Source organism: Haliotis rufescens, unplaced genomic scaffold (assembly GCF_023055435.1).
Source record: "Haliotis rufescens isolate VD_foot unplaced genomic scaffold, xgHalRufe1.0.p SCAF_11, whole genome shotgun sequence".
NCBI lineage: Eukaryota > Metazoa > Mollusca > Gastropoda > Lepetellida > Haliotidae > Haliotis > Haliotis rufescens.
In genome coordinates this window covers 41,759,982-41,772,862 of record NW_025963791.1, presented here as the reverse complement: position 1 = coordinate 41,772,862, position 12,881 = coordinate 41,759,982, and the positions used below count along the sequence as shown (strand labels likewise).

Genomic DNA, 12,881 nt, shown 5'->3' with positions numbered 1-12,881 from the left:
TTCCAGTTATATCGCGGCGTGTCAGCTTAATGTGGGAGTAAAGCCCGAAGTGATGCAGGTCTCAGATGTTTACCACTTCGGTGAAACCCATGAGCACGGGTATGGTGCTGACAAACCTAGAAACATAATCGGGGCGAACCGGGATTCGAACCCACAATCATAGGTTTCTGGCGTGCCCAAGGGACGCAACTCTGCACAGCGAATCGCGGCGCCTTAGACGACTGGGCCACCCGTGCCCCCTGAAATGTATTAGAGTCAAAGGAAAACATTATTTGGAATATGACTCCTCGGACACAACGCGGAGCTGCAAGGCAACGTGAATGAACAGATCGCTGAGAACAAAACGGGTACATGTGATATCTGTCCTTTAACTTGTGTTTTCCAACTGTGGAGTGAAGTTCGTCTTGGTCGTCAACGCCTACCCATGTCTACCCGCTGAAGGCCCCAGCTGCGATACAAATAGACAGTTGTCCCAACTAAGGGACATAACTCTGCATAGCGAGCTGGGGCATGGAAGAACTAGAGAACCTCTGCAGTTCGCATCTAGTCTCTGCAGCGAAATGGGCTTCACACATTGTACCCATGTCGGGAATCGAACCCGGGTCTTCGGCGTGACGAGCGAACGCTTTAACCACTAGGCTACCCGACCGCCCCAGACAAAGGATGAAAGAATGCTATGTTTAGTGTCGTCCAATCGCAGCCTTCGATAAAAAAAATCCGGCTACCTGTCTACTCATTTAGGTAAGGGGAGCCCAGTCATCATGCTGAAAAGTAAGATATCGTGATTTCAATTATCGTAATAATTATGTCTTATTGATATGTTATAAATAAAAAACAAAGACAGTAACAATATAATATGACTAAGTTTAATATGTCATGATGTCAGTTGGCTACAGAAAATATGAATATGAATGCGCACACGCACGCACGCACACACGCACACACACACACACACACGCACACACACACACACACACTTTCTCAAATCACACGCCATCTTACTTATCGGTCATTAGCCTGTATGTAATGATACATGCTTAGCATGTTGTTTAACGCCGCACTCAGCAATACTCCAGCTATATTGCGGCGGTTTGCAAATAATCTGGTCAGGAACAGACGATCCAGTGATTGATATGAGCATCGATCTACGCAATTGGGATACGATGACATGCATCAACCAAGTCAGCATGTCTGACCACCAGATCCCGTTAGTCGCCTCTTACGGCAAGCATGGGTTGCTGAAGACCTATTTTACCCCGGATCCTCACGGGTTTATTCACTTCAGTAGCTCAACAGCAACACAAGCAGCCAAGGAGTGTGTCTGGATTTTTTGCCTCTGTTGTGATTAATCTGTTAAACACCAACGCTTGTATTCACGTACAGCAATCATGCATCTCACAGACACTCGACGCAGATCTCCTTGCGCCAAAGTATGTCTGCACACAGGAAGGTGGGGTCTGACGATTTGTCAAAGTCCAATTAACAAAATACACTTATATTATCCATTTCATATGTAGTGGTAAGTATCACTGAACAATTGTTCATGAAAATGTACGTCAGACAGGGCGGTGAAAAATCAATTAGTCACATTAACGACCCCCACCCCTCCCTCCAGTGCTGTCTAAAGAGTTTCAGCTTAGTTTAAGTGACGAACTTTCCCAATTCTCTTTCCCACTATTGCCCTCACACATGTTCAGTTTTATAGATACAGACTACAGTATGGTGAATCTGAGGAATGTGCTGCTGTTAATGCAATTTTGGTACAATAAGAACTCAGAGTCCAGCTGCCACAACACTTCATTCTATTACAAACCCGTTTCTACACAAGAGATATGCTTTCTCCTATCACAGTTACAACTTCCGCGGGTTTGTGTGTTTTGAAAACGTTTAGTATGGACATAATACGTTATTTCCAGCTATGACTTCCAACAACTTTGCTCCCTTTTACTGTAGCATTACCCTCATGTACAGTGTGTAAAGACTAGGCGTTTGTGAAGGGAATACACAAGTTGTGATAATCAAGATGACATGAAGTTGAACATGTTCCGGCAATCAAAATAAACTTAAGAATTAAATGTTCTGTCCCATGGTGACATAGTGAAACCAACACAGTGTGGCAAGGAAGTAGTTCTCGTGTCTTAAAAGCACAGGGGGCACAGGTGGCCCAGTCGTCTAAGGCGCCGCCATTCGCTGTGCAGAGTTGCGTCCCTTGGACACGCCAGAAACCTATGATTGTGGGTTCGAGCCCCGGTTCGCCCCGATTATGTTTCTAGGTTTGTCAGCACCATACCCGTGCTCATGGGTTTCACCGAAGTGGTAAACGTCTGAGACCTGCATCACTTCGGGCTTTCCTCCCACATTAAGCTGACACGCCGCGATATAACTGGAATACTGTTAAAAGCGGCGTTAAACCCAACTCACTTACTCACTCTTAAAAGGACAGGCAAAGTTCATGTCAGTCCCTTCATAACTAGATATGATCTGACATGTTTAACAAACTACATACCCCAACTTCACGTTGCCGAACACTAGTATCCCTTTTCATTCATCTAAGCGAGCCCCTATCTTTCCATTCTTTCTGAAGACGTGGCTCGTAAGTTATGTTGTGAAAACATTCGTCGAACGCAAACTATTATGTCATTCCTTAGTTGTGTCTTCGAAGGAACACGGGGCGCGAGTGGCCTAGCCGTCTAAGGTACCTGGATTCGTCACAAAATTTGAACGTGGGTTCGAATTCCATAACCGCCCTGATTGTGTTTCTTGGTTTGTCAGCTCCATACCCGTGTTGGTATGATTCACGTTAGTGGTAAACGTCTAGCACCATCACTGCAATCTTGTCCTTACATAACAACTGTTCCTTGAATGTCGGGTCACCATTTAATACAAGAAAAAACACCAGAAGAGTGGGTTTAACACCGCCTTTAACAGTATTCCAGTTATATCGCGGCGAGTCAGCTTAATGTGGGAAGAAAGCCCGAAGTGATGCAGGTCTCTTCGGTGAAACCCATGAGCACGGGTATGGTGCTGACAAACCTAGAAACATATCGGAGCGAACCGGGATTCGAACCCACAATCATAGGTTTCTGGCGAGCCCAAGGGACGCAACTCTGCACAGCGAATGGCGGCGCCTTAGACGACTGGGACACCCGTGCCCCCAACACCAGAAGAGCCCTAAGATGACCCTAATACAAAAACAATTCCCTATTATACAAAAACTTGCATCATAATTCGTCCTTATGTACATCTGCGTCTTTCCATCTCTGAGTGGTTGCTAGATAGAGGTCGTGAGCTGTGATGTTTTCACCCACTTCATAGGACTGGCGGAACACCTCCGCATTCGTCTTGTAGAAGGCCACCTCGCGATCACGAAGAGGGTCATGGACAGTTTTACCGTTTTCGTCATACTTTACGGAAGGTAAAGGACAATCAAGATGTTTCTGATTGGATTGTGCCTTCGGCAGGGGTCCTCCGGACCTTGTGGCATCAAGTGCCTTGTGCAGCTTGTCGCAGATAAAACACTCGTATCCTATAACAGCCTTGACGAAAGTCTCGCCAGCAAACTGGGCATGAGGCAGTCGGCTTACTTCTGACTTCAGGGTTGGGTTTGAAATACCCGTATGTTTGAACTGGCGATATGACTCATATTGTTCGTCGTTCCGGTCAAGGTGTTTGATGAACTCGGCCAATTCTGCAACACTGGCGAAGTCTTCCACGAGAATCGCTGACTTGTTGGACGGCAAAAAGTCCTGCAAATACATTGAACATTAAATCCCAATTTTCATTAATTTTACAGAAGTACTATCAACAGAAGTACTGATCCTACTGAGCGAATGTTGTTTGATGTCGCAGTCAACACTGTTCTTCACATCACATCGATAACACCATCCATGACACCCACTTTGCCCAATCACAGATTCTGACCTCCCGACCTCCATTTTAAATGTCCCTTACGACAGAGCTACTGGGTACTTATTCCGACCCAAAATTCGACATATATTCCGACTTACATAAATATATACGTCATATATACTACCTTTTATCTAATGTGTGACTTAATTCATCCACTTGACCACAGAGGTGGTCCTAAACGGTAATAACGACCTGTGTAGTTGTATCACTAAACGTGTGTACCCTGCAGCAACGTATTGGTAAAGCATAAGAGGTGAGGTGAAATTGGGTTTAACGTCGCGTCCAAGATTATTGCACTTATATAGCGACGTGCATGCACGTGTATGTGTGTGTTTGTTGCTGCTTGTACTAGTCCGGACTGATGCCGATTTATAGTGCTAGCTCACTGAGATACCATGCCGCAGTTTAACATGAATACCCCACTCAGACACAGTATACTGACTCCGAGCCGACCAGTCCTTGTTTTAGCCCCTTAATGTCGAGCGCCAGACAGGGTAACAACAAGTACAATCTTTTAACGTCTTTTTGTATGACGTGGCCGGGGATCGAACCCCGGACCTTCCGCTCTCCGGGCGGACGTTAAAGCATAAGAAATTTAATCTGACCAAAATGTCTTCACCAACACAAATAATCTCACCCTGATTGTCGGCGAGCCGAGCACGATAGGGACAGCTCCCACCTGCAGAGGGCGCCACAACTTCTCTGTGATGTAGTCGTCACAGATGGCGTTCTCAAAAGCTATTGCAAACTTGTAGCGGGCAATCAGTTTGAAAAAGTCTTCCTTCATATAACCACCCATACCATCCACATCCTTTAACCTATACAAGAGAAACGACAATAGTAACCATTTTCTTATTTCCTCAACACTGAGTAAATTTTGATTTTTACCTATCCAACAGAGTAAGAATTGTAAACACCTCTTGCTGGACAACATTTAACAATGCCAGGTTCGCAACGATTACGTTTCAATAGGAAGGACCCCGTGCTCATGGTGTTTACCAAAGTGGTAAACGCCTGAGAACTGGTTCACGTCGGGACTACCTCCCACATTAATATGACACGCTGTGATATAACTTAAAAACTTTTTAAAGCTGCGTTAAACCCAACTCACTCACTCAATCAGTATATCTTTGAAAGGATGGGACAAACACTTTCTGTTGGTGCCTACCGTTTCTTTTCCAAGAGATAAGACCAGTTAAGTTGGATATTAAAAGAGTGAGTGAGTGAGTGAGTATGGTTTTACGCCGCTTTTAGCAATATTCCAGCAATATCACGGCGGGGGACACCAGAAATGAGCTTCACACATTGTACCCATGTCGGGAATCGAACCCGGGTCTTCGGCGTGACGAGCGAACGCTTTAACCACTAGGCTACCCGACCGCCCCTGATATTAAAAGAGCATAAAGCAGTACAATAATTTCCAAATGAGAAGCTATTCCGAAGAACACAGTCAATGTGTGTAGGCCTAATGCAAGTTTTCATGCATTTCTTGTCGGTTTCATATACATACACGCTGAGGTGTTAGTCACCTAGCCTATATGCGGATCTCCATATACCTACAAAATACGACCCTGGCAGTAGCATAATAATTGTTTCATTTCATCCATAACAACTGAATTCTGTGTTGGTCAAGGGTCGTAGTCTCGTACCAACACGCTCTCGTCCTGACCCTGTTGGATGGCAGACAGTTGTTCTATAACAACATTACTTTATGCTACTTCTCTTCAACTGACCAGCACAATATGTGTGCATTTCATTTGCAGTGAACGGGGATCAGGAGATCCAATTACAAAATACTGAGGCTGCAGAATTTCTGCCCAATTCAAGAATAAATGCTTTTAAAGTGAGTGAATATGGTTTAACGACGCTTTTAGCAACATTCCAGCAACATCACGGCGGGGGGCACCAGAGAAGGGCTTAACGAAACGAACAGTCTCGGTTGATGAGTTAAATGAGAAATTTACAGTTTATAACGAAATATTTGCAAGAGAATAATAAACGCGTGAAAATATCTCCTGTTCTCCCGTCACGACATGAGAGAAACATGATATTTCACGAGACACAAGGAATATCCTATTTATTACACACTTTTTGTGTTGTTGTCTATAGGAAAATTAAATTATTTCATTACAAATGTAAAACCTTGAAACATAAATTCTCCCTCCCAAACACACAGGGACGGGTCACCACCCCTTGTATTTGGTAGTTTCTTGTTTGCAAAATCATAAAAAATATAAACAAAAGTAGCAAAAAAATATTTAGGGTCGCGAAAATTCTGTATCATACATATAGATATGATTAAATAAAAAATCAACTTTAACAAAAAATATTCTTGAAAACTTCGAGACCGTCATCTGAAGCGAAAGAATTCACGCTGGTCAAATAACAAATATATGGCGCTTCGCCAAACGAACGGTCTCGGTTGACGAGTTAAGTGAGACATTTACAGTTTATAACGGAACATTTTGAAGAGAATAACAAACCCCACGAAACACAATACATGACCATCTGTCATTATTTCGCCTTGTCAATGTGGAACTAACATAAAAAGGAAGTTATTGTTACGATAAAGGGAGACAATTTGCGGGGAGGTCACTCTTGTATGACAATAGTTCCGTCAAAATGTTATGTTCACAGCAGTGAAATATCAAGTCTTATGTTCACTGCATTAAAATATCAATTGTTATGTTCACAACAATGAAAATATCACTTTTCTCAACTTCGGAAAACAGGTTTTCGCACTGAAGTATATAATAAATACTTACTCCTCTGGGAAGTCCTTGTTATGGAGACAGGAGCCGTAGGAGTCGACATCGACGTATTTCTGTAGCAACTTGATGTACTGCTCCCTGTTGGACGGCGTGTGGCAGTCGCTGTGGACAAATATGATGGGAGCGAGACCACCCTCTGTTCTCAGCAGGTTCTTCTTGTGAGTCGGGACTAAATATTCCTTACTCAGCAATGCATCTAGGTTTGTGAGCCAGTGGGTGGGGAAGGGGTAGTCTGACCCTCGCTGAAAGGTTGCAGTGTAGTTGAACAGCTCCATGGTGCTCTCGAACGAAAACAGCCATTCATTGTTCTTCGGTGACTCTTCGTGAACAAGTGCCCAAAGGTCGCCATCTTTCCTTGGCAAAGGGAGGCCACTCGACAGGAAAAGTGAGCCGTAAAATAAGTACATCTGTAAATAGAATTTGGGACTTAATACAAAAAAAAGACAAAAATCACATATTCTATACACCTAAAACGGCAAGTGGGAGGTGCGCGTTGTGCCGGTGACATGGATGAAGACATTACTGTGTGTGTTGCTCTTAATGTTCCAGGGGCGGTCGGGTAGCCTAGTGGTTAAAGCGTTCGCTCGTCACGCCGAAGCCCCGGGTTTGATTCCCGACATGGGTACAATGTGTGAAGCCCATTTCTGGTGTCCCCGCCCTGATATTGCTGGAATATTGCTAAGAGCGGCGTAAAACCATACTCACTCACTCTTAATGTTCCAGGAGGGTCTGATGTAAAAGATCACGACCCTAAAGACAGTGTCAGTTGATTCTGGGACTGTGTGCACTGGCCACCCGACAGAATATTCCGAGAACTTTGTCCTCGGTTGTATTCCGAAACATTTAAACCTTGCTCTCAGAGTACGTAGATTGTGAATGGGTATATTCAGATGTATTCAATTGTAACTAAACCATTTCCACACACAGTTGATATTATCGACCCGTAAAGATCCGGGGTAGAATAGGTCTTCAGCAACCCATGCTTGCCGTGAAGATCCGGGGTAGAATAGGTCTTCAGCAACCCATGCTTGCCGTGAAGATCCGAGGTAGAATAGGTCTTCATCAACCCATGCTTGCCGTGAAGATCCGAGGTAGAATAGGTCTTCAGCAACCCATGCTTGCCGTGAAGATCCGGGGTAGAATAGGTCTTCAGCAACCCATGCTTGCCGTGAAGATCCGGGATAGAATAGGTCTTCAACAACCCATGCTTGTCGTAAGGGGGCGACTAACGGGATCAGGTGGTCAGGGTCGCTGACTTGGCTGATGCATGTCATCGTATCCAAATTGCGTGGATCGATGCTCATGATGTCAGTCACTGGATTGTCTGTTCCAGACTCGATTATTTACAGACCGCCGTCATGTAGCTGGAATATTGCTGAGTGCGGCGTGAAACAACAAACAATACAACAATACATGATATTATCGGTCGACTGTACAGTCTAGTTAACTAAAATTTGATAGTTAACCGTTTTCTACAATCACTTTTAGCAGGTAAAGTGTAATAAATGCGTGGCTCATGTATGTCCGGGCGGTCGGGTAGCCTAGTGGTTAAAGTGTTCGCTCGTCACGCCGAAGACCCGGGTTCGATTCCCGACATGGGTTCAATGTGTGAAGCCAATTTCTGGTGTCCCCCGCCGTGATATTGCTGGAATATTCCTAAAAGCGGCGTAAAACCATACTCACTCACTCACTCACTCACTCTTGTATGTCCCGCACTAAGCTGAACTACCCAAAACCTTTACCGTCCATATCTTCTCACTGGTACTCGACCCGTGAAGATCTGGGGTAGAATAGCTCTTCAGCAACCCATGCATGCTGTAAAAGGCGACTATGCTTGTTGTAAGAGGCGACTAACGGAATCGGGTGGTCAGGTTCGCTGACTTGGCTGATGCATGTCATCGTATCCAAATTGCGTGGATCGATGATCATTATGTCAGTCACTGAATTGTCTGGTCCAGACTCGATTATTTACAGACCGCCGTCATATAGCTCGAAAACTGCTGAGTGCGGCGATAATCAACAAACAAACAAACATCACTGGTACTCACCTTTACTTGCTGCCGGGGCGGTGCTGTCTTGTTTCTGGACACGACACATCTCTGCTCCGCCTCACAGGAAATGACGTAATCAGAATATTCACCAATCGTCTCCCACCACGTCACAACTGGAAGGTCGGCGTGACTCTCATCCACTGTGTAGCTTACAATATGCCCTGCACGGTGTGAAGACAAGTTCTACATCAAAAGACTTGAAATAATTCATCGCCCACTTCTCATCCTACCAGGCAGCCGTGTTGTGAGAGTCTGCCCAGAGAGCGGAAGGTTGGTGGTCCGATCCCCTGAGCGCAACATACCAAAAGACGTTAAAGATGGTAATTATTGCTACCCTGCCTGGGGTTCGGCATTAAGGGGGAAAAAACACTCGTTGGCTCGGAGTCATTATAATGTGTGTGGTATCCATGATAAACTGGTATCGCATGGTATCTCATTTGGCTCGCACCGGTATAAGACGGACTAGTACACGCACGCTCGTGTACACACACATGCACGTCACTATATAAGTGCGGTGATGTTGAAGGCGCCGTTAATGCCCCTCTCACTTCACTCCACCCCCAGAGAAGGGAACTGAGTAAATGTTGTAGTACGAACAACCTGTTTATAGTCGCGCCTTGACCACGCAAACCGGTGGTTGATAGACTGAGCATCGAAAGACAGTGTCGGGGCACGGCGACACACAATATAGGTCATTGGTGCCTACAAGGCATCCCCATCGGACCACGCCTAAGTCGTGCAAGGATTGTGTGACCTCTATCTCGACGTGGAACGATGAGAATGACATAAATCAGTATCGTTTATTTACATGATGTCAAATAGTTTTTTATCACCTTGACTCACTCTCTCACAGTTGGACCTGAAACGTTTTCAGTGAGTGAGCGAGTTGGGTTTTACGCTGTTTTGTAAAGTATGTCAATTATGTCATTAACGTCACGGCTAAATGCTGGAGTGGAACAGGTCATAGACGGTTACATGAACAATTTGGATGATTGATCACGGAACCCGTCTTCAGCAACCCATGCTTGTCGTAAGAGGCGACTGTGCTGAATGCGGCGTTAAACAACAGACCAACCAACCAACTGATCACGGATCATACTTAGGGCAAATATGGGAACCGAACCCGCGACTAGTGTGTTCTTTTGTATCCGTGAAGATCCGGGTTGGAATAGGTCTTCAGCAACCCATGCTTGCCGTAAAGGGCGACTGTGCTTGTCGTAAGAGGAAGCTAACGGCATCGGGTGGTCAGGCTCGCTGACTTGGTTGATGCATGTCATCGTATCCAAATTGCGTGGATCGATGCTCATGATGTTAGTCACTGGATTGTCTTGCCCAGACACGATTATTTACAGACCGCCGTCATATAGCTGGAATATTGCTGAGTGCGGCGTTAAACAACAAACAAACAAAACAAATAATTCTTTTGCGACTAAGGGATGCAACCTTAATAAAGAAATGGGACGCTTTAGACTATTAAATATACAACATTAAATCAATGCACGAATATCAAGATCAACTTACCTTTAATTGTTACGTAACAACTTCCAAGTAAGATGAAGAGAACCAGCAAATCTGAAACACATCAGGATATTGTGTTGGTGAAGCTGCTACAGGTCTGGACGACAGTACAACATGGCACTAGTGTGGACTGTTGCTCAGAGCATCCCATGCTTGTTGACTACTGCAAACTGGCTGGATACAGCTACATTAGTGTTGAAAGTAACACAGTGAGTAAGTATGGGTTTACCCCGGTATAGCAATATTCCAGAAATGGGCTTCACGTATTGTAAGTCGGAAACCGAGCTGAGCCTGCCGTGTGTCGAGTTTTTACCACTTACCTTGACCACATGACCTTGCTCAAAAACTCACTCGCTCACTCTCAACCATCAACAAAAACAATCACTCAATTACTGACCCACTTACTCAATTACTTACCTAGTCACTCACTCACTTACCCACCCACTCAATTCCACCCCCCACCCTCACCATCACCATCACCCACCCCCACCCCCACCCCCACCCCCACCCCTACCCCCACCCCTACACCGTCCCCACCCACTCACGTTCCCAACCACCGAACATAACGGCCCGTCGATAACGGCCGGTCTATCCGGTTTTCAGGACTACATATTCCAGGAGACGGCATGGCCCACAATATAAACATGGTTTCATTATACACAGTTACCGGCAAAGTTGACCGGCCCAACCCCTCCAGAGGGTAACTTTATCCTACAACACTGTATCACCAGTCTACCCGACTCCCATGCGACGAGCTCCAACACAGCGCGTACGTAAAGAAATACCCCCCCCCCCACCCCCAACCCACACACACACACACACTCACACGTGTGGTAATCAATAAATAACGGATAATCGATAAGGAACTACGGTGACAAGATACGACACAACTTACCTGGACGAAACATCTTGTACTCCTCGCGATCACAAACAACGTCACTGAATAGCCTGGAAGGGTCAACAGATCTTCTCCGAAATATCGCTTCAACGCAGTTGCCTCCCTTCGGTTGAATGTTGCTACACACAGAACACGACTAAGGAGGTAGTGCTTGTTCGGGGCATGCTGCAAGAAGCCCCGACCGGTTGTTTGAGAAGGTTCCAGGTCAGACGAGTTCAGTGCGCATGGTGTGAAATGAAGCGTGACACTGGGCTTACACTTGTGCGACCTGTGGAACACGGTTTTGTAAGGGGCAGCTAATAATGGGACAGGCTCTCGGGGTGTTACGTCATCTATAGGCGTAGTATAACAGTTAGTCACTATCAAAATTACCTCCAGCTCGTCAAACATGCAACAACAGTAGCATAAAGACAATTTGTCATATAAGTTAACATACCTGTGTGTGTGTGTTTGTTTGTTTGTTTGTTTGTTTGTTTGTTTGTTTGTTGTTTTAACGCAATATTCCAGCTATAATACATAATCTGTAAATAATCGAGGCCGGACCAGACAATCAAGTGATTGACACCATGAGCATCGATCCACGCAAATGGAATATGATGACATGCATCAACCAAGTCGGCATACCTGACCACTCCATCCCGTCAATCGCCTCTTATGCATATTCTCCCGACCACTGCAGGCATAATGCATATTTTCCCGACAACTGCAGGGATTATGCATATTCGCCGACAACTGCAGGGATAATTTATATCCTCCCCCCCCCCCCCCCCCCCCCCAACGCCACCCCCACCACCACATATAAATATATAAATGGATAAATTGGTGTCAATTTAGATAAAACATACCAAATGTGTAAGTGAGTGAGTGAGTTGGGTTTAACGCCGCTTTTAACATTATTCCAGTTATATCACCGTGTGTCAGCTTAATGTGGGAGGAAAGCCCGAAGTGATGCAGGCCTAAGACGTTTACCACTTCGGTGAAACCCACGAGCAAACCTAGAAACATGATTGGGGCGAACCGAGATTCGAACCCACAATCATAGGTTTCTGGCGTGCTGGAAATAGTTTTCTGTGTATTCATTTTAGTTTTCGACATTTTCGTTTTGTGTTTTTGACATTTTCATTTTAGTTTTTGACATTTTCACTTCACATTTCAGCGACTCAAAAGCTACTTAAAAGTACATTTTCTATGTTTTCGGATGTTTTTATACATGATTTATCACATATTTGTATGGCAGATTGTGTTAATTTGCAAAAGGTTAAGATAAAAGTAAGTTAAACATCAAAATATTGAAAAACAGACTCCATGTCCCTTAAGGGCCACCGTAGTAAACAGCCTAGTACCAATCAAAAGCAATCTGATGAGTGTTGAATATGTTTGGATTCGTTATCACATTTGCAGATACGAACAAAGTTTTTTGAACAAAACCTGATGCCACTGCAACAAGGAGGATGCAGATACCCACGAGGCAGTCCCAGATGTCCATGATGGAGCTCCCGTGGTCATCACCGGCAGGACAACCCCATTGACATCACCACCAGAGCTGAGACAGAAGTTATAGCACTCGGACGATGGTGCTGTCTGCTGACGCTGTAACATTCCTTTACGAATTCATGTTTGTTGCTGCATCTCTGAAGTATACACACACGGATGCCGGTGTCGCTGCATAGCAACGCTTAAAAGAGGGAGCACAATATTTACCAAATTTGCCAGATAATGGTCGTTTCTGGTTAA

At 44.9% G+C, this 12,881-nt stretch overlaps 1 protein-coding gene across 2 annotated transcripts; it reads right to left on the bottom strand.

The window, feature by feature from the left end:
- Window positions 1-3,061: 3,061 nt before the first annotated feature.
- On the bottom strand, window positions 3,062-11,559 carry LOC124142277 (alpha-(1,3)-fucosyltransferase 10-like). Of its 2 annotated transcripts, none has more exons than XM_046510655.2 (6): window positions 11,145-11,559; window positions 10,253-10,303; window positions 8,729-8,892; window positions 6,675-7,087; window positions 4,547-4,727; window positions 3,062-3,746 (listed from the first exon to the last, which is right to left on the bottom strand). In XM_046510655.2, exons 1-6 carry the CDS (start codon window positions 11,155-11,157, stop codon window positions 3,222-3,224), a joined length of 1,347 nt encoding a protein of 448 aa, XP_046366611.2. In that variant the 5' UTR covers window positions 11,158-11,559; the 3' UTR covers window positions 3,062-3,221. The 2 variants fall into 2 exon arrangements, with proteins under 2 accessions (XP_046366611.2, XP_046366612.2); XM_046510656.2 differs by having other exon boundaries at window positions 8,729-9,018; window positions 11,145-11,557.
- Window positions 11,560-12,881: the final 1,322 nt, after the last annotated feature.

What these genes read in the sequence shown, in the direction of transcription:
- LOC124142277 (XM_046510655.2), bottom strand. An exon ending in TTGTTACGTAACAATTAAAG is followed by an intron (nt 8,893 to 10,252) that starts GTAAGTTGATCT and finishes CACACCGTGCAG; the next exon opens with GGCATATTGTAAGCTACACA. An exon ending in TCGGCTCGCCGACAATCAGG is followed by an intron (nt 3,747 to 4,546) that starts GTGAGATTATTT and finishes ATGTATTTGCAG; the next exon opens with GACTTTTTGCCGTCCAACAA.